The sequence below is a fragment of the Podarcis raffonei genome, chromosome Z (genome assembly GCF_027172205.1).
Source record: "Podarcis raffonei isolate rPodRaf1 chromosome Z, rPodRaf1.pri, whole genome shotgun sequence".
In the NCBI taxonomy this organism is placed as follows: Eukaryota; Metazoa; Chordata; class Lepidosauria; order Squamata; family Lacertidae; genus Podarcis; species Podarcis raffonei.
Genome location: NC_070621.1, coordinates 16,403,980 through 16,421,716, shown reverse-complemented (window position 1 = coordinate 16,421,716; position 17,737 = coordinate 16,403,980). Strand labels below are relative to the sequence as shown.

Here is a 17,737-nt window from a genome sequence, read left to right as displayed (position 1 = left end):
TCTCAGCCTCACTTACCTCACAGAATGTTTGTTGTGGGGGAGGAAGGGAAAGGAGATTGTTAGCCGCTTTGAGACTCCTTTGGGTAGTGATAAAACGGGATAGCAAATCCAAACTCTTCTTCTTTTTCACTGGGGCATCTTGTTGGCCACTGTGAGAACAGGAGGCCGGTGTGATACACCCACCCACCCACCCACTTTTACACAAATAGTTGAGTATAAATCTTTTTACTTGTCAGGTTAGTAACATTTGAACAACAAGTATTATTTCCAAACTCCTCCAGGCAGCGTCTGCATGAAGTCCCCACACCTCTCACCTTCACAGTCAATATAGAACTAACAAAAATAACCAACCAACTGCCAACTGCCTATTTTCAACTGCCAATTCTCAACTGCCAATTGCCAACTACCAATTCTCAACTGCCAATTGCCTACTGCCACATCCTTTCCCTAATACCATCTGTTCTTTGTGAAATATATTCCCAATGAAATTACATTACAAATACTAACATCAAGTAGGTGCAGGCCCGTTGTCATGATCCTGCTTCAGGGGTCTTCTTATCTTCTTCTCCTCTACGTTGGGAGTAAGGCTAAGGGAGGGACTTGATTAAGACCAAGTTAGTCAACTCATTGCAGAGGCAAGAAATGAACTCATGGCTGACTTTAGCTCAGTCTTTTGAGCTGTTATGCTGCCTTCACTCTCAGGGTTTCTTAACTGATCCAGCAGGCTCCTCTGCTAATGCATTAAAGTTAGACAAGGGAGACATTTTCATTCCCCAGTATGTCCTGGACGTTGTGTGGGGGAGGAGAAAAGTACCCCTTCTGGTGGCCGCCATTCCCTACCCCCCCAGGAATGCCCTCAAGCCACACATTAGCCAAGGGCATTCTGGGAAAGGAAAATGGCCGCCAAGTGCCACTGTCAAAATAAACTCTAGAAAGGTATAACCTGAGATTTCCTGGGAGCTGGATCCCATGGGTAGCAGCACCCATGCCAGTCTTACTCAGAGCAGACCAGCCAAAGGTATTGGCTCATTAATTTCAGTGGGTATACTCTTGAGAAGAACAAGTTGGATATAACCCCGTGTCCCTTGCTTTCTGCCTTGCTCAAGGCTGTATCATCAGAGCCACCTTGAACAGAATCTGTAGCGCCTTCTCAATACTGTGGGGTGCCTTGCTGTTTCCCCCTCCCCTTTCTTCCTTGCGCAGGTACAAAGGCTTCATCAAGGACTGCCCCAGTGGGCAGCTGGACGCTGCTGGGTTCCAAAAGATCTACAAGCAGTTCTTCCCCTTTGGGGACCCAACCAAGTTTGCCACATTCGTCTTCAACGTCTTCGACGAGAACAAAGTAAGTCCACTGCGTTCCTCTGTGATTCGCTCCCCCCTCACTTCCTTATTCTTCCTTATCCTCCCCTCTGAAGCATTAATGGAGCTTGCCAGTTAGAAGGCATGTACACCCACACACACACAGTTGCCAGGTATCACCTGAAGTCTCCAGACTGGCCTGGCTGCCTCCAGGTGGCAGGCAGAGGGCTTGAATCTCCAGGTGGGTGAGAGGACCTTTAATTATAATAAACAAAATTATTAAGAGGACTGTGCATGCAGCTTGCAAGCTACAGCCTGGCAGGAGCTGGCTGCAAATTACAGTGTAGGGTCTGTCCTCCTCTGCTTCCCTGTCCCAAGTAACCTCCATGTCTAGGGCCCACCCTCATGACATCACTGCCCCCTGTGACAACACCTTGGTTTCAGATTTCGGCCCTGAAATCTCAGGGTCTGGGATGTTCCTGACCTGACAAACCCTGGGCCGATGTCCCACCTCCAAACCATAACAATTTCCAGCACAGCTGGTCTAAAAAGGGAGGAAAATCCATCCCTTTGCTTCATAGTGGCTGAAAATTGTTGCCTGCTCAAGTCCCTAGGGGTGAATTTATTTATTCACCCATTTATTGGTCTGTTGTTATTAGGGAGGAAATGAGATTAAGTAAAACTCCCTCTTTAAAGCAAAACCGGATCTCCCCTTGTTGAACTTCCACCCGCAGGTAAAGTCTATTTTCTTCCAACAGACCTCTGGGAACTGACTGTTTAAGGAAAGGGCTTTCAGAAAGTGCTGTGCTTTTTTATTATCTGTATTTTACTAGATTTATTTTTATATGTTTTTAATTCTATTAATTTAATTTAATTCTATTAATTACTTTTTTGCGATTATCTTTTTAATGTTTTTAGCCTTGTGTATTTTATCTTAGTTTGTCTTAATTTCTGTAAGCTGCCTTGAGTCCTGGTCTGGGAAAAAGGCAGAATATAAATAATATTAATAGTTAATAATCATCTACCAATACCAGCTCCAAGGTGCAAAAGACATGCCATTAAAATGAAAGAACAAGGGTGCCTCTGAGCATATTCTGAGTCTAGAGATTTGTTCGCAGTTACACAACTGAGCTAAGCTCACAGTCCTGTCATAAGCAGAAAACCATGTGTGATCAGCTGTCTTTCATTTCAGTAGCCTTATTTAGGCAGGATAAATAGTTTTATTCCTAGTTTGAACCCTGACTAGGGACTGGTAGATCTGTCAGTTTTGATTTTCCTCTGTGTCTCATTCCCCCACCACCACAAATCATAATTATCTGAGCTTGTTTTAATTTGTGTAACCCAACTTGACTAGCAGTCTGCAAAAAAGGCAGAATAATAATAATAATAATAATAATAATAATAATAATAATAATAATTACAACACTCAAAATAGGAGGGATGGAAGCAAGACATGTCATGCAACTGTGGAAAGCCTCTGCTGGGACAACTGCCCCATCCAGTAAAAGTAGCAGGATTTACACAATCCATCCGGTTAAATATTGCCAACTGGTAAACTCACCTCCACCATCTCAAAATCAGCAGAGCTGCAGTAAAGCTAAATGCTAATCAGACACCTGCTCTTTTCTAAGTTGTTCCCCACAACCGCTTTCCTCCTCTGGCATTTTAATGCTCCCCTTTTCCTTTCCGAAAGGGATCCGAGAGAATTAGGTTTATCCCACTGAGAAACAGCCCTCCCACCTTGAGCAAAGGCCATGACACTTGTAAACATATTTGCAGAACCGTGGATTATTTTACTTTTTAGGTGGGAAGGGAACTGGAGGAGCCCAGCACCTGGCTATGCTCACCACCATCACTGTGAATCAGTTTATATGTATGCCACTTTCCCATTTTTTCATGCTCAAAGTGACTCATAGCAACATACAGAATAAAATACAACAACATTTCAAGATAAGAACCTAAGAACCTAAGAAGAGCCTTCTCAATCAGGCCAATGGCCCACCTAGTCCAGCATCTTGTTCTCACAATAGCCAACTAGATGCCCCAATGATAAACCCAAATGCAGGACCTGAGCACAAGGGCACTCTCCCCTACTGCGGTTTCCAGCAACTGATATTTACAAGTGTTTACTGTTTGAATGGATTGTTTTGATGAGGGTAATCTGATGAAGGATGGGGTAGAAATATATGGAATAATTTAACTTAAGGAAAGTACCTATGAAGGTCCCATCTTAGAAAAGGTATTCCTCTGTTAGGCTGCATCCACACTATACATTTATAACATCCACCCCCAAGAACCTTTCAAACCATAGTTTGTTAGGAGTGCTGAGAATTGTGGGCTTCCAGGGAGATGAATGGTGGTTCGGCTGTCTCTCTGTTAGCTTGCGATTGATGATAGTCAGATAGATAGTCCGACTATTAAATCACTCTGGTGATAAGGGTGATCAAAGAGTACCTTGAATGCTTTGATCAAGGCTGCTTTCTGCTGTCTGCACCTGTGGGCTTGGATGGGAGCTAGAAAGAGCTGGCAAGCTAAGGAGTGACATTTTGCCGAAACACCATGTAAACACCCTCCATGGGTAGAAATATTCACACCCTCTCTTTCTTAAACGTTTCTGGGACAGGAAAAACCACAAACTAGAGAGACTTATCTGTCCGCTGGTGAAAATCTACAGTCCAGAAACTTGGAATAACAAATTTCTGTCATTAAGAAGAACAGAAGGAAAATTGGTAGTTAAAGTAATAATAGTAACAACAATTTTATTATTTATATCTTGCCCATCTGGCTAAGACAGAGTGAAAAGCCTGATTTATGGTTGAAAATAAATCTTAAATGGACAAGGGAATTCTTGGTGTGAAGTGTCTTCCCCCTTTTTCTGCTTTTTGTCATTAAGGAAACTGAAAGTTAATTGGCCAGTACTCCAGCATTCCTCTGAGATAAGAGCTATTGAAGCTGTGACCTTTAGGAAATATTAAGGTAGACTGAGCTGTTAATAACACCCAACACATCAAAAGCAACCAGTATGGCAAAGGTACCTTTGGATCTCCCAGTGACTGTTGGTATTAGAGAATGATGGAGAAATGCATAGAAAAGAGTGGGATGAATGAATGACTAACTAATGGGAAGATGTGTCAACACCTTTCAAACAAATCAGGAAGAATGCTCCCTGTTGTATAACCTTGCAAACAAATTGGAATGAATGCTCATTAAAGGCCATATATGATCTAAAAAGACGAAGAAGTGTTTACTGCCTCTGATCAGGGAGGCAGAGCACAGCCATGGTGGCTAGTAGCCATCTAAAGCCTCCTCCTCCAGTGGCCCATCTAGTCCACCATCTTGTTCTCACAGTCGCCAGCCAGATGCCTCAGTGGGAAGCCAAAATTAGGATCTGAGCACAAGGGCACTCTCCCCTCCTGCAGTTTCCAGCAAATGGCATTCAGAAGCATTAGTGCCCCAGCTGTGGTGTGGAGCATACAAAACAGATCACAATTTAAACAAAATGTCTGTAAGACAAACAAACATCTCACACTAAGAACAACTGAAATGATGCCTGACAACAAAATATAAAACTTCCACAAAATACACCCCCCCACTAGGCATGGAGTGGGGCAAGGCAGGTGGGAAAGCTTGCCCTTGATAGTTCCAACAGAATCTCGTTTGTAGCAATTCTCAGCTATGCTGTATTTCCAGGTGCTTGAGGAATTTTGATTTCTGTGTCTCCCAAAGTGAACTGGCATGGATTTTGCAGCTCCTGGACTTAGATATGTGGATTGAAATATCCTACAGAATATTACACACAGAGCTCTCGGCTCAACAGATTTAAACATGTGAAAATTCTGTGAGTGCAGTTTGAAATAAAATGCATTTACAAATGTGTATGTAGAATTTAAACTCCACTTAGGAACATCTTGTTTGGGGATAAAATGCTTCCTGAAATATGTATTTAAATAGGAATTTTCTTGCATATTTTTTCAAAACTAGCATAGATTAAATTGGACACAGGACAGGATAGATTTTTGAAAGAGGGTGTGAGGAATTAACGTGGAGCAGAAATAGATTGAGGCTTCTATCCCGTGCTGCAATGCAAGAGAGTGCATGGTGCCCTTTCCAACTGTGAGATCCCATCCTCTTCCCCAGTCATCACAAACTACCTTGTTTGGGAAGCAGTCTTATGAGAGTCAGGGCTATTGTTCCATCAAGCTCAATAACATCTGCACTGACTGGCAGCAGCTCTCCAGGGTTTCAGACAGGGAGCTTCTCTCCGCCCTACCTGGAGATGCCCCGCTGCCCTGGGCCATACTAGGTGGCTCCAGCCTTACCAAATCACTTTTCTGTTGTTCTCAGGATGGAAGGATTGAGTTTTCCGAGTTTATCCAAGCCTTGTCGGTCACTTCCCGGGGGACGTTGGATGAGAAACTGCGGTGTAAGTGGTCAACTGGATTTGAAAATTAAAACTGGTCCTATCAGCATTCAACACTCTAAATTAGGGCTCAGCTCCCACAATCCATCCCCAAGCAAAACTGACCTTCGCAGTGTGAGCTAAGGCTTCCTTTTTGGCATGTGGCACCCTCAGGATCTTGCCCCTTTCCCTCTTGCTCTCAGATAGCAGCTTATGAAAGTCTTCTGCTAGGACTGTACATAGCACGCACATGCGCATGCAGACACACACACCATCTAGGCATCCAGATGATGCCTAGATGAGGGCGGGGCTAACATTTAATTAGGGCTTTTAAGGCTCAGGTCAGCATAACTCTCTCTAACCTTCTACTTGTGGTTTCAGGGGCCTTTAAGCTGTATGATCTTGACAACGATGGCTACATCACTAGGAATGAGATGCTGGACATCGTTGATGCCATTTACCAGATGGTGGTGAGTGTTTGAAAGAGCAGGACGCAATATGAGTAAGACTCCAGCTGTTATTTATAGAAAGAGAAACTAGGTGGAGGGAAGGGCAAATGCTAGGCTCCACCCTGGAGGAGCAAAATTTGATCACCTGGGTAATTCACAAACAATTTCCAGGCGACCAGTCAAGGATGCTTCTGTAAATGGGGGAAGTTGGAAGTTTATGTTGGTTTTTCCCCCAGGCTGCTACAAATTATACTCCTTGGGGTGAATAAAACCTCTAAAGGCTTTTGTAGTCTTAGGCCTAATTCACACCATACCTTTAAAGCACTATGATACTAACTTAAACGGTCAAAGGTTCCCCCCTAAAATTCTGGGCATGGAGTTTGTTATGAGTAGTTTAACAAGGAGTCCATATTCACAGGGAACTCTGGGAATTAATTGTAGCTCTATGAGAGGAATAAGCAGGTCCCCTAAGAACTTCCAGTACCCTTAACAAACTACAGGTTCCCAGAATTCTTTGGGAGAAGCTTGTTTATTTATTTCATTCCAGGCCAGGAGGCAGAGACTGAACCCCCCCCCCACCTTCTCTTCTCTTCTCTTCAGGGGAACACTGTGGAACTCCCTGAAGAGGAAAACACCCCAGAGAAGCGGGTGGACCGGATTTTTGCCATGATGGATAAAGTAAGATGCATCCAGACATTGTCTCACCTTGAGGCAACCATCCAGAAATTGCCAGGCCCTTTTTCCCTGCCACCCTCCCACACCAGAGATCACAACCAATGTCCCCCATGTCCTGCTTCAATGAATTTGAGAGTGCCTTTTGAGGATCCAGAAGACAGGCTGTCTCCACCACCCTGTTGTCAGGCTTATTCCCACATGTAGCAAACTCCCCCATGGGCAGAAATGGATCCGGAGATCTGCATGGGCAGTCTCTGCAGGAGGAGGAAGAATTGTAGCTGAGTGGCGTAGAGAAAACTCAGGCCCAGGGGCAAAATGTGGCCCTCTGCAGTTCTTTATCTGGCCCTCGGGGCTCTCCTCAGACCACTGCCCTTATCTGCTTCACTTCAGAACTTCCTGAAGTGTTTTTGCTTGGCAGGAATGTAGCCTAGAACTCTGATCATGCCTCTTGTTTTCCTACATGTTGGGTAGAGAGAGATGTGAGGGTGCAATCCTCTGACTTTGGTTGTTCAAATGTACAAGACAACACCTGTTGTTTCTCCCCCTTTTGCATATGGTCCCATCTATCATGATCATCTGGTCCCCAGAAGATTTCCTATGAGGGATTGAGGCCTTTGGCTCTAAAGGGATACATGTAGAACATCTGTTTCAAATGCAGAAGGCCCCATCATCTCCAGTTAAGACTGGGAAAGACTCCCTGCCTGATGGTCCTGGAGAGCTGCTGCCTGTCAGGATCAACAGTACTGGGCTAGGTAGGCCCAAATGGCTTGACTCCATACAGAAACAGTATTTTGGGTTGATGATTGAACCTGAGAGCAAGCAAAGCCACAACTTATGTTCAGTCTCTAGCATCTCTAGGTAGAAAATGTGAGGCTGGGGAGACCTGAGCTCAAATCCTCCCTCAGCCATAATGGGCCAGTCACACACACACCCACACACCCACACACACACACACCCACACACCCCTACCTCACAGAGTTGTTGTGATTATCCTCTCTGATCCCTCACTGTTGTCTGTTGTCCTAGAATTCAGATGGAAAACTCACCCTGCAGGAGTTCCAGGAGGGCTCCAAGGCTGACCCTTCCATTGTTCAGGCGCTCTCCCTCTATGACGGACTCGTATAGCTTGCAGTCTTATGCTTTGGTAAGTGGGTGTATTTAAAAAAAAAAAAGATAGAGGGGGGCTGTGGGGATGGGGGGTTGCTTTGGGAACATCTGGATGCTGTGCCCCCTCCCTGATTTATGGGGAATACATCCTCAGCTTTCTTTAAGAGGGGGGTTCAGAAAAGGGCAGCCCAGATGATTAAGGGGATGAAGCAACTCCATTATGAAGAAAGGTTGCAGCACTTGGGACTTTTTAGATTAGATAAAAGGTGAGGAAGAGGTGACATAATACAAGTTTATAAAATTATGCATGGCATAGAGAAAGGGGATACAGAAAAGTTTTTCTCCCTCTTGCATAACACTAGAAATCGTTGACATCCCCAAAAACTGAACGTTGGAAGATTCAGGACAGATTTTAAAAAGTCCTTCTTCGTGCAGTGCATAATTAAATTTTGGACCTCCCACAGGAGGCAGTAAAGGCCACCAACTTGTGTGGCTTTAAAAGAGGAGGGGACAAATTACTTCCACAATGGCCATGCCTTGCCTCCATGGGTGGAGGCAGTAATGCTTCCTCTGACTACCAGTTGCTAGAAACTTCAGGAGGGGAGAGTGCTGTCGTGCTCAGGTCCTCCTGAGGGTTTCCCAGAGGCATATTGTTGGCCATTATGAGAACAGGGTGCTGGACTAGATGAGCCACTGGCCTAATCCAGCAGGCTGTTCTTAGGGTTCTTGAATTTGATAAAATTTTCATTTTAATTGATGAACAGGTAGAATATGAGGATAACATTGCTCAACTCATTGTCTAATTTTCAAGATTTCCATTCTGTGAATAATATACTGATTAGTGGCTTGTCAAAATACATTGGGTTTTATCCAGTTAGCCTGCTCATGAGGAGACCCATTGTAATTAATAAACCTAAGCAAGCCATGTTCATTAATATCAGTAGGTCTCCTTTGAGTTGGATATGCAATGAGAGAACACATTTATCAACCTGAATGCAAGTGCTGGGAGTTTGGAAATCTGTCACAGGAGTGGGTTCTGCCTGTGAGGTCAAATAATTGGCAAGCTTTTGATGTCCATATTTCAAGGTTGTTGTGTCAGTAGAGTCAGCAAACACCACCAAGGATCAGCAGACCATTTGGAGAGACCAACTTATTGCTTTCCAAATCTGATTTAGAACTAATAAAACCTAAAACAGACAGCCATTAGAGTGATAATAGAGGGGTTCCCAGAGTGGTTTAATGAATCAGTCCCTCTTTGCAGGGAACTCGGGAAATTGTAGATCTGTGAGGAGAATAGTAAGTTTTCACAAGAACTCTCAACACCCTTACTGAACTACAGTTCCCAGAATTCTTTGGGAGAAGCCATGGCTGCCTAAAGTGATATTGTGCTTTAAATGTATGGTGTGAATGTTGCCTTAGTCTGTAAGCATAGGAATGTCCATCAAGTCAAAATGTTTGTAACAATTTTGTTCCACTTTTAACTGCTTTTCTGCTCCCTTTTTTCAGACACACCTGAAGGAACCCCCTTCCAGTGCCATCAAACACCCACCTCAGACCAGACTCTCTCGCCTGACTTATGCCAACCCCTCATCGCGCTAAAAACGTGGGAGAGGGGTGTGCTTGGAGCGTGACGTCAACCCAACCACTTTGTGCTCAAAAACCAGCTCGTCATCTCCATTTGCCAGCGTCTGCATTTAACAACGATTTTAAAAAACGAAAAAAGAAAAAAAGAAAAGTGGGGGCGGAGGAGAAAGCAGTGATGAAGAGGATGATGAAAAGATAAGCGCCATTTCCTTGGGGCCATGAAGAATACTCTCACATGTTAATATTCTGTTTTGTTTGTTTCGAATGGATTAAGAACGAGCACCATTTTTAAATATCTCTTATGGGCGGGTGGGTGGGGAGAATCATGCAGACTGGAGATGTAGGGTCCCATTAAGACGTCTTGTGTCAGGGCGCCACTGGACTGGACCGGAACTGTCAGAGTGGATGGCTTAATCGCAGCTAAGCTTTTGCTTTTAAAATCCTGGGGGTGCCGCACGTGTGTGTGCTTGGAGGGGGGTTTAAAAATCCATTTGAAATTGATGTCCATCCTCATTTGGGTTTGTGGTTCAAATTGCAATGCTACACACACACTTTATTATGATGATTATTTGGGGTGTGACATTGTTATTGTATGCTCTCATTTTGTGTGTGTGTGCGTGACGGAAAAGTGAGACGCTTTTTCTTCTTTTGAATGACCTCTGAACAAGCGGTAGTTATTTATTTGCCGTTTTGTGTGTGTCAAAGCTGCTGTATAATTTTTTTGTCTCGTGTCTCCGAAAAAGAACAAAAAAAAAAACACAACTCATGCTGCAGGGGTGTTGTCCCTCACAGAAGAAATCTAAGCCAAAAAGAAGAAAGAAAGAAACAAAGAAAGATCCCCACAACTTATATATGTCTGCTGTGCTGCCTGGCTGGGGTAGAAGGGGGTCAGTGTGCCCTCTGATTATGTTGTCTTTCGTCCATCTATCCATCGCCCTATCCCAAAAGGCCCCAAACTTCTTGCTCTTGGCAGGCCTTGCATCTGGGACTTGCGATGTCTGCAGCACCCCCTCTGAATGCTGTCTCCCCACCTCTTTTGTATTTCTTTATTTTCTGCCCCCCCCCCGCATTCATTTTGCCATTTTGCCTACATTGTAAAAGAGGAATGATGAAACAATCCAGTACCCCAAGTTTTTCTCTCTCTCTGCATGAAACTAAAGAAGTGTTAATGTGGCCAATCTTGTTGGAGCTTTAAAAAAAATGACAACAAAAACACAGTTCTTTCTGAAAGGAAGTAATAATAATGACGATGGTGATAATAGTACCTCTGTTTTTGTTTGTTTGTGGGCTTTTGGATTCTTACTTGTTGTTGGGAGCATCCGATCTTTCTCTAACTCTCTTCTGTTTTAAGGCTAATATCACCACTGGGGAATTTTAGCTAGTTCCTCAGAATTCTTTGGAAGTTTCGTCTAAGGGGGGAAACCTCTAAAAATTAGCAGCAACCTCACTTTGGGCAGAACCCTGTAATGGCATGGTGGCAAATGGATCCCGTGGGAGAAAATTCACTTAAGGGGTTCAATACAGAGGCTCAAACCAGATTCTCAATTAGACTTTTACTTAGTAATGTATTACAGGTCAGATTCCAAAAAGTCTGTGAGAACTTTCCATTATGAAACACACTTTATTCTGCCCTCTTCTTTCACCCCAGCTCCTCAGCCAATCATAGTCATTGGAAAATGTTGCCCAGCCCAATTTGTACTTGCAGAGGCCTCTTTGCATCTTATCTTGAGCTCTTTTTCGCTCTAACTTTCAACTAGGCCCCTCCAAAATTGGTTCTTAATTATTTTGTGGTTAGGCCATAATCCTGCGCATGTGAAGCTGGCTTCACTAAACATAGATCTCAACTTCAATTCCTCTAATAATTGTTCCTTCTTGGGTCAGGGAAGGGGAACCTGTGCCCTTCTTAATGTTGCTGGAGTCCGACTCCCATCTTCCTTGATGATTGGCCATGCTTGCAGGGGTTGCTGGGACTTGTAGTTCAATATCATCTGCAGGGCCACAGGCTCACATCTCTGTCAAGGATAAATTCCCAACTCCAGGCCTAGTCCTGTTCCTGACATCGCTACTGTGGAGCTCCAAATTCCATACCTGCCGAGGGAGCTGCTAACATGAAAAAGAACAATTTTATAGCTGGCTGGTCATGTGAGACGGGTAACCTGTTGCTGGATTACAGAACCCATCAGTCTCAGCCAGTACAGCCAGTGGTGGTCAGGGATAATGCAGGTTGTTGCCCAGCAACATTGAAGGGCACCAGATTGGATATACCTGATATGAAGAGTCTGACTTCTCAGGAATGGGACGTTTTCAGGTCTGGGCCTCTATTTGGAGATGTTGCCTGCTCAGCTCCTGTGTGTAATCCTGGAGGATGGCAGGCTCCTCTTTTCCCACGAGGGCTAATCAAGCTCTGGGTTGATCCTGACCGGAAAATGGTGGGATGTGATAGTTCTCTGAGGTCAACTGCTGCCCTGCCCAGTTGTAGCTGTCATATAAGCAAAAACTATTAGAAGGCACCCTGATCTGGAGGTGGGGTGGGGATTGCAAACCTGTCCAAAACAGGCAACTGACCTGTCATCTGGACCCATGCACCCACAGGGTGTTCATCTTGCTAGGATTCAGCTTCAGATTGTTGGCTGCCATCCAGCCCATCACCTTGTCCGGACGCCAGGTCAGGACTTGAATGGCCTACCTGATTCAGATGTTACAGGGAGATGGTGCAGCATTTGGATGATACCTCACTCCAAAACCCCTAATGACCACATCCAGTGGCTTCATATAGGTGTTAAAGAGCATCATGCATAATTAAACTATGGAAATTGCTCCCACAAGAGGCAATTGTAGTCACTGACTCAGGTGGCTTTGAAAGAGGAAAATAAGGCTATCAATGGCTACTAGCGACGGGCTCTGCTCTGCCTTCACAGATGGAGGCAGCAGTGCTTCTGAAAACCAATTACTGAAAACAGCAGGAGGGGAGAAGGCTCTTGTGCTCAGGCCTTAGAATCATAGAACTGTAGAATTGGAAGGGAACTCGTGGATCATCTAGTCCAACCCCCTGCAATGCAGGCATACGCAGCTATCTCATACGGGGATTGAACCTGCAACCTTGGCATTATCAGCACCACACACCAACTGAGCTACCCAGACTAGTCTTGCTTGCTGTTTTCCCACTGGGGCATCTGGGTAGTTTATATGAGAACAAGAGGCTGGGCTAGGTGAACCACAGTGGCCTGATCCAACAGACTCTTATGTTATGATACTTTGAACAAAGTCTATATCAGTTTCAGGTTTCTGTATCGTCTGAATATATTTCAGCCATTTTGGGGGTACTACACGAGTCGCCCAATTCAGACAGGGATGAGAACGTTATTTCATCACCACACCACCAAGCTTTTCCAGGAACCAGGGCACAACAGTCTTCTATGTGTGCATGAGAGACAACAAAGTCTTTATTCACTCAACTGTGTTCCTCATTACACAAAGGCCTTTCCTTTGTGAGAGCACCAATCTTCTCACGTTGACTCCCACCCAGTGGACAAGGATAGGTTTGTGCTGTTAGTCGGTTCCCCACCCCTAGGCTAGAGCTCATGTAACCTTTTTCAGTCAGAAAAAAAAATGTTCCAGCCCTCTGGCAGTTTTATTTAGGGGGGGGAGTGAGATCCCCCTCCCCAGTAGCACTTAAATATCCTATTTTGAGAAGGCGTGCTTAGAACAGCACACAGTATTCCTGAAGCGGACACATTGCCAGGTTACATAACAGTAGGTCAGATTATTCCTGCTTCATTGTCAAGACCCTGCAAACATCAGAGTTCCCACAGGGCCAGAAGTAAATATGGTCAAAGGTAGGCTGGGAGGTTGGGGCAGGATCATATTTTGGAAGGGCAAGGCATGCCCATCTGTAGCTACTCTGACTGAGGACTGACATGGATGTGAGGGTTTTTATAAAGCCTGGTGTGTCCCTATTGGTTTCAAGATGCCAGCTCTTTGGCCACTGAGAAGATGTCTTCTCACCCTTTTTGCTGATGGGTACCAATCACAATGAAAGTCAGCCACTGAGGATGGGCTCCTGGGGTCCCTCTGGAGAAAGTACATGGGAAGAACATTGAGGGCTGCAACAGTGGACAAAGAAGAAGTGATGCTGTGGATATCATGAAGGGACCCTGCACTTTTGAATTTGCCACTACTGTGGTGTCCTATAGGGCACATGTAATCTAATGTAATTCTTACTACCCCTGGATGTGTCTCGTGTAGGGCTGTGAGGACCCTTTTGCGGAGGGGCTGGGGAACAACGACCCTGCTTCCCCATAACAGGCACCCCTTGTGGGCCGACAGTTCATGTTTGCGGGTTGTGTAGCCGGCGAATTCTGGCCCGGGGCTGCTGCTGGGCCATCCCCTCCACACCCAGTCCAGGACCCGGGAGATGACCCTATCTTTCTTGGAATGGTGTGCAACTTCTTGTGCCTGAATGGGGCGGTCGGAAAGCAGCTCCAGGCTCATAACCTCTTGTGCAGGTGCTGGGTCGGGGTCTGTTTCCGGGAGTGGTAGCCTGCTGAGGGTGTCCGCATGGCCCATCACCTTCCCCGGACGGTGAATCAGTGCATACTGGTAGCTGGCAAGGAAAATTGACCACCTGAGGACGCGAGGAGACAGCACTTGGGGGGTCTGCTTTTCAGGGGCAAATAAGCCAAGCAACGGCTTGTGGTCAGTCACCACGGTGAAGGGGCGTCTGTAGAAGAAATCATGGAATTTTTTTACTCCCTTCACGATTGCCAGACCCTCCTTGTCGATTTGCGAGTAGTTCCGCTCGGTTGCGTTGAGTGTCTGGGAAAAGTATGCCACTGGTACCTCTCTTCCATCTGGGAGTTGGTGTCCCAGGACAGTGCCAATTCCATAGGGTGAGGCATCGCATGCTAGCACCACCGGCAGCCTCTCGTTGAAGTGTGCCAAGACCGAGTTTGAGACAAGCAAGTCCTTGACTGCCTGGAATGCGGCCTCCTGGCGCTGGCCCCACACCCAAGGGGCCCGCTTGTCCAGGAGTCTGTGTAGGGGCTCCGCTACCACCGCCTTGTGGGGAAGGAAGGAATGGTAAAAGTTCAATAGTCCCAAGAAGGCCTGAAGTTCAGTCTTGTTCTTGGGCGCTGGGGCATCACAAATGGCCCGTACCTTGTCCCCAGTCGGGTGGACCCCTTCTGCATCCACCATAAATCCCAGAAAGTCCACCTGAGGCACTCCTAGTAGACATTTTTCCCGCTTCACCTTGAGACCCGCCGTCTGGAAACGGTGCAGAACGGTGCGGAGGCGGTCCTCAAACTCCTCTGGTGTGGGCCCGGCAATCAACACATCATCGAAGAAGGGGGTGACGCCAGGAATCCCTTTAAGTAGAGAGTCCATTAGATTCTGGAATATGCCTGGTGCCACGCTGACACCGAATTGCAGCTGCTTTACCCTGAATGCTCCTCTGTGCGTCACAATTGTCTGTGCCTCTGCTGTGGCCTCATCTACTGGCAGCTGTTGATATGCTTGGGCCAAGTCCAGCTTGTCAAAAATTTTTGACCCAGCCAGGGTGGCAAGAACATGGCTGACCACTGGCACTGGGTATGCATGGGCTGTGAGGGCCTTGTTTATGGTACATTTGTAGTCTGCGCAGATGCGGACCGAACCATTAGGCTTGACGGGTGTGACGATTGGGGTTTCCCAGGAGGCATTAGGCACCGGCTCCAGCACTCCTTGCTCCACGCGCCGGTCCAATTCCTCGTCTATACGGGGTTTCAGGGCGAACGGGACCCGGCGGGCCTTGAGCCTGACCGGTCGTACTGCGGGGTCAAGCTGTAGAGCAATGGGGGGCCCCGTATACTGTCCCAATTTCCCATCGAACCCCCCCGGAAATTCCTTGCATATGGCATCCACGTCCACTTGTAAGCTAGTGTGGTTCACCCCGGTGATGGCTAGCCCCAGTGGTCCAAACCATGCCAATCCCAGTAAGCTAATGTAGGGGCCCTTGACCACAAGCAAGTCCAGTTGCCGCGTCCGCCCTCGGTATTGCACCCTGAAGGTCCCCACCCCCATTGTGGGGACCTTACGTTTCTGGAAGTCCCGGAGGGTGAATGGGGCCGGCCTGAGTTTGGGACCCCCAGTAGGATACAGTTTCCTTAAGGTCCTTGCCGAGATTATGGATAGAGTTGAACCCGTGTCAAGCTCCATGCGGCATGGGGCCCCCTCTATCTGTACATCAACATAAATTTTCTCTACGTTGGGGTGGGGCAACTGGTATACCTGGAAGTCCGTGAGCTCTGTCGAGTTGCCTTGGTGCGTTGGGCCCCGGGACCTGGGGCTCTTGGATTGGTCATCTGATGCCTGGCGTCGGGTGGGCTGAGCCTGACACACCAGGGCGATGTGTCCTGATTTTCTGCACTGCCTGCACTCTGCGTTGCGGAAACGGCAGGTCCTCCTCTCGTGACTTTCTCCACAGCTTGCGCAGTTCCCTCCTTCTCATCGAGGCAGCTGTGGTATGTGGGCTGCTTGAGTGCGCTGCTGTACTCGGTGCACCTCCTCCCTGTCGGATCCTGAGTCGTCGGTGAGGTCTTCGTGGTGGACCCTCGGTTGGGACAGCTGGCTCGGCCGTGCCTCTTGCGTCGACCTCTCGGCAGCTTCCGTTGCCAGGGCCTCCTCCAGAGCGACCTGGAACGTTAGGTCCTTCTTAGCGTAGAGGCGTCGTTGCAGCTTCTCATCCTTCAGGCCACCGACGAGGCGGTCACGAAGCATGTCCTCCAGCTCTAAGAAGTTGCAGAACCGGGCGGCTTGGCGGAGAGCGGTCACAAACCCAGTTATGGTTTCCCCAGGGGCTTGCCGCTTTGCGTAGAAGGCATTTCGACGAGCCACCACTGAGGGCTGTGGCGAAAAGTGCCCCTTCAGCTGTTCCATTATTGTTTTGTATGGAACAGTAGCGACGTCTTCAGGCGCAAGGAGAGCCCGGGCGATTTCAAACGTCTCCTCTCCGCAGACGCTGAAGAATATCGCCCTCTTCTTGGCGTCTTCTTCGTCGGTGACCCCTTTGGCTTCTAGGAGGAAGGTGAAACGGGAGGCGTACGCTTCCCAGTCTCCAGATGCTGGGTTGAATGGTGAGAAGCTGTTGTCGGTTGCCATTCTGAGTTCCTTGTGTCCCGGAGCTGAAGCCTGGATACACGGTGCGAGGCAGCGGTGCGGCAGGTGGCAGTGCTGCGGTGCTGTGTGTGGCAGTCAGCTCAGCGGGATCCCATCCTCGTCGCCAGTGAAATATACTCAGAGTCGCGAAGTGATTTCATGCTCTTTATTCAGCTCATAGTGGTGAGAAGGAATGAATGAAAGTCCCCTCAAAGTATCTGCTTTATATACATTATTTACACAATGGGCTGCACATGATTGGCTAATTCCGGAATTTTACTGTAAGCCAATCAGGTTGTGGATTCACTTCTATCTGGAGCATGATTGGGTAGTTCCTGCCAACCAATCATACTGCTGCATTGTTCTAGGACCAATCAGACTGCTGCCTTTTAGATCCTATTGTTCTAGGACCAATCAGACTGCTGCAGTTTGGATCCTATTCAACTCAGTACATAACACACCAGCATCACAAGACCCTGTTTTGGTCTCCATGAGTTACCAGTGGTAGGACCTGAAATCCTTTGGAAGTTATTGCCGCCCCCCTCTGGTTCATTTCATGTAACACATTAACTGGGCTTTCACTTTGCCAAATGTAAGGTGCAAGGAATGGGTTGTCCATCCATCCACAAGGTGCTTCAGTGCTGTTGGCTGGTGAGCGTGCGTCTTTGCTGTTTCATTCAGGATTCACATCCTAGCAGGAGATGGATCCGTGGGGTTGCTAGGCAACTGCATCTCCCACTGACGTAGTGGTGTTGCCTGGTGCCACACATCAGCAGACCCAAGCAGTGAAAGGATATTTCATTTTGCTCAGCAAGACCCCGCAGAGGACAGCTTTTATGAAGTGGCTTTGAACGAAGGGAAGTCATTCAGCAGCTCCAGAACAGAAAGCTCTCTGGAGTAAGTAATGTGATTCACTGCCTCCTCTAAAATCCAAACCAGTTTCCAACAGTGCTGCCTTCACATTCTCAGGGGCAGAGCATCTGCTTTGCATGCAAATGGTCTGAGGTTCAATGCCTGGCATCTCCAGGTTAGGACTGGGAAAGAAACCCTCTCAAAGATACTGGAGAGCTGCTGCCAGTCAGTGTAGACA

The 17,737-nt window shown here is 46.9% G+C and overlaps 1 protein-coding gene across 2 annotated transcripts in view; it reads left to right on the top strand.

Annotated features, from left to right (window-relative positions):
- NCS1 (neuronal calcium sensor 1) overlaps positions 1–10,777 on the top strand; it is a 57,605-nt gene extending 46,828 nt beyond the window's left edge. For both annotated transcript variants that reach the window (XM_053374457.1, XM_053374458.1), the window contains 6 exons: positions 1,204–1,342; positions 5,644–5,722; positions 6,080–6,168; positions 6,748–6,825; positions 7,849–7,966; positions 9,436–10,777. In XM_053374457.1, coding sequence (XP_053230432.1) covers positions 1,204–1,342; positions 5,644–5,722; positions 6,080–6,168; positions 6,748–6,825; positions 7,849–7,947 — 484 coding nt within the window. In that variant the 3' untranslated portion in view covers positions 7,948–7,966; positions 9,436–10,777. The remainder of the gene's footprint in view (positions 1–1,203; positions 1,343–5,643; positions 5,723–6,079; positions 6,169–6,747; positions 6,826–7,848; positions 7,967–9,435) is intronic.
- Positions 10,778–17,737: the final 6,960 nt, after the last annotated feature.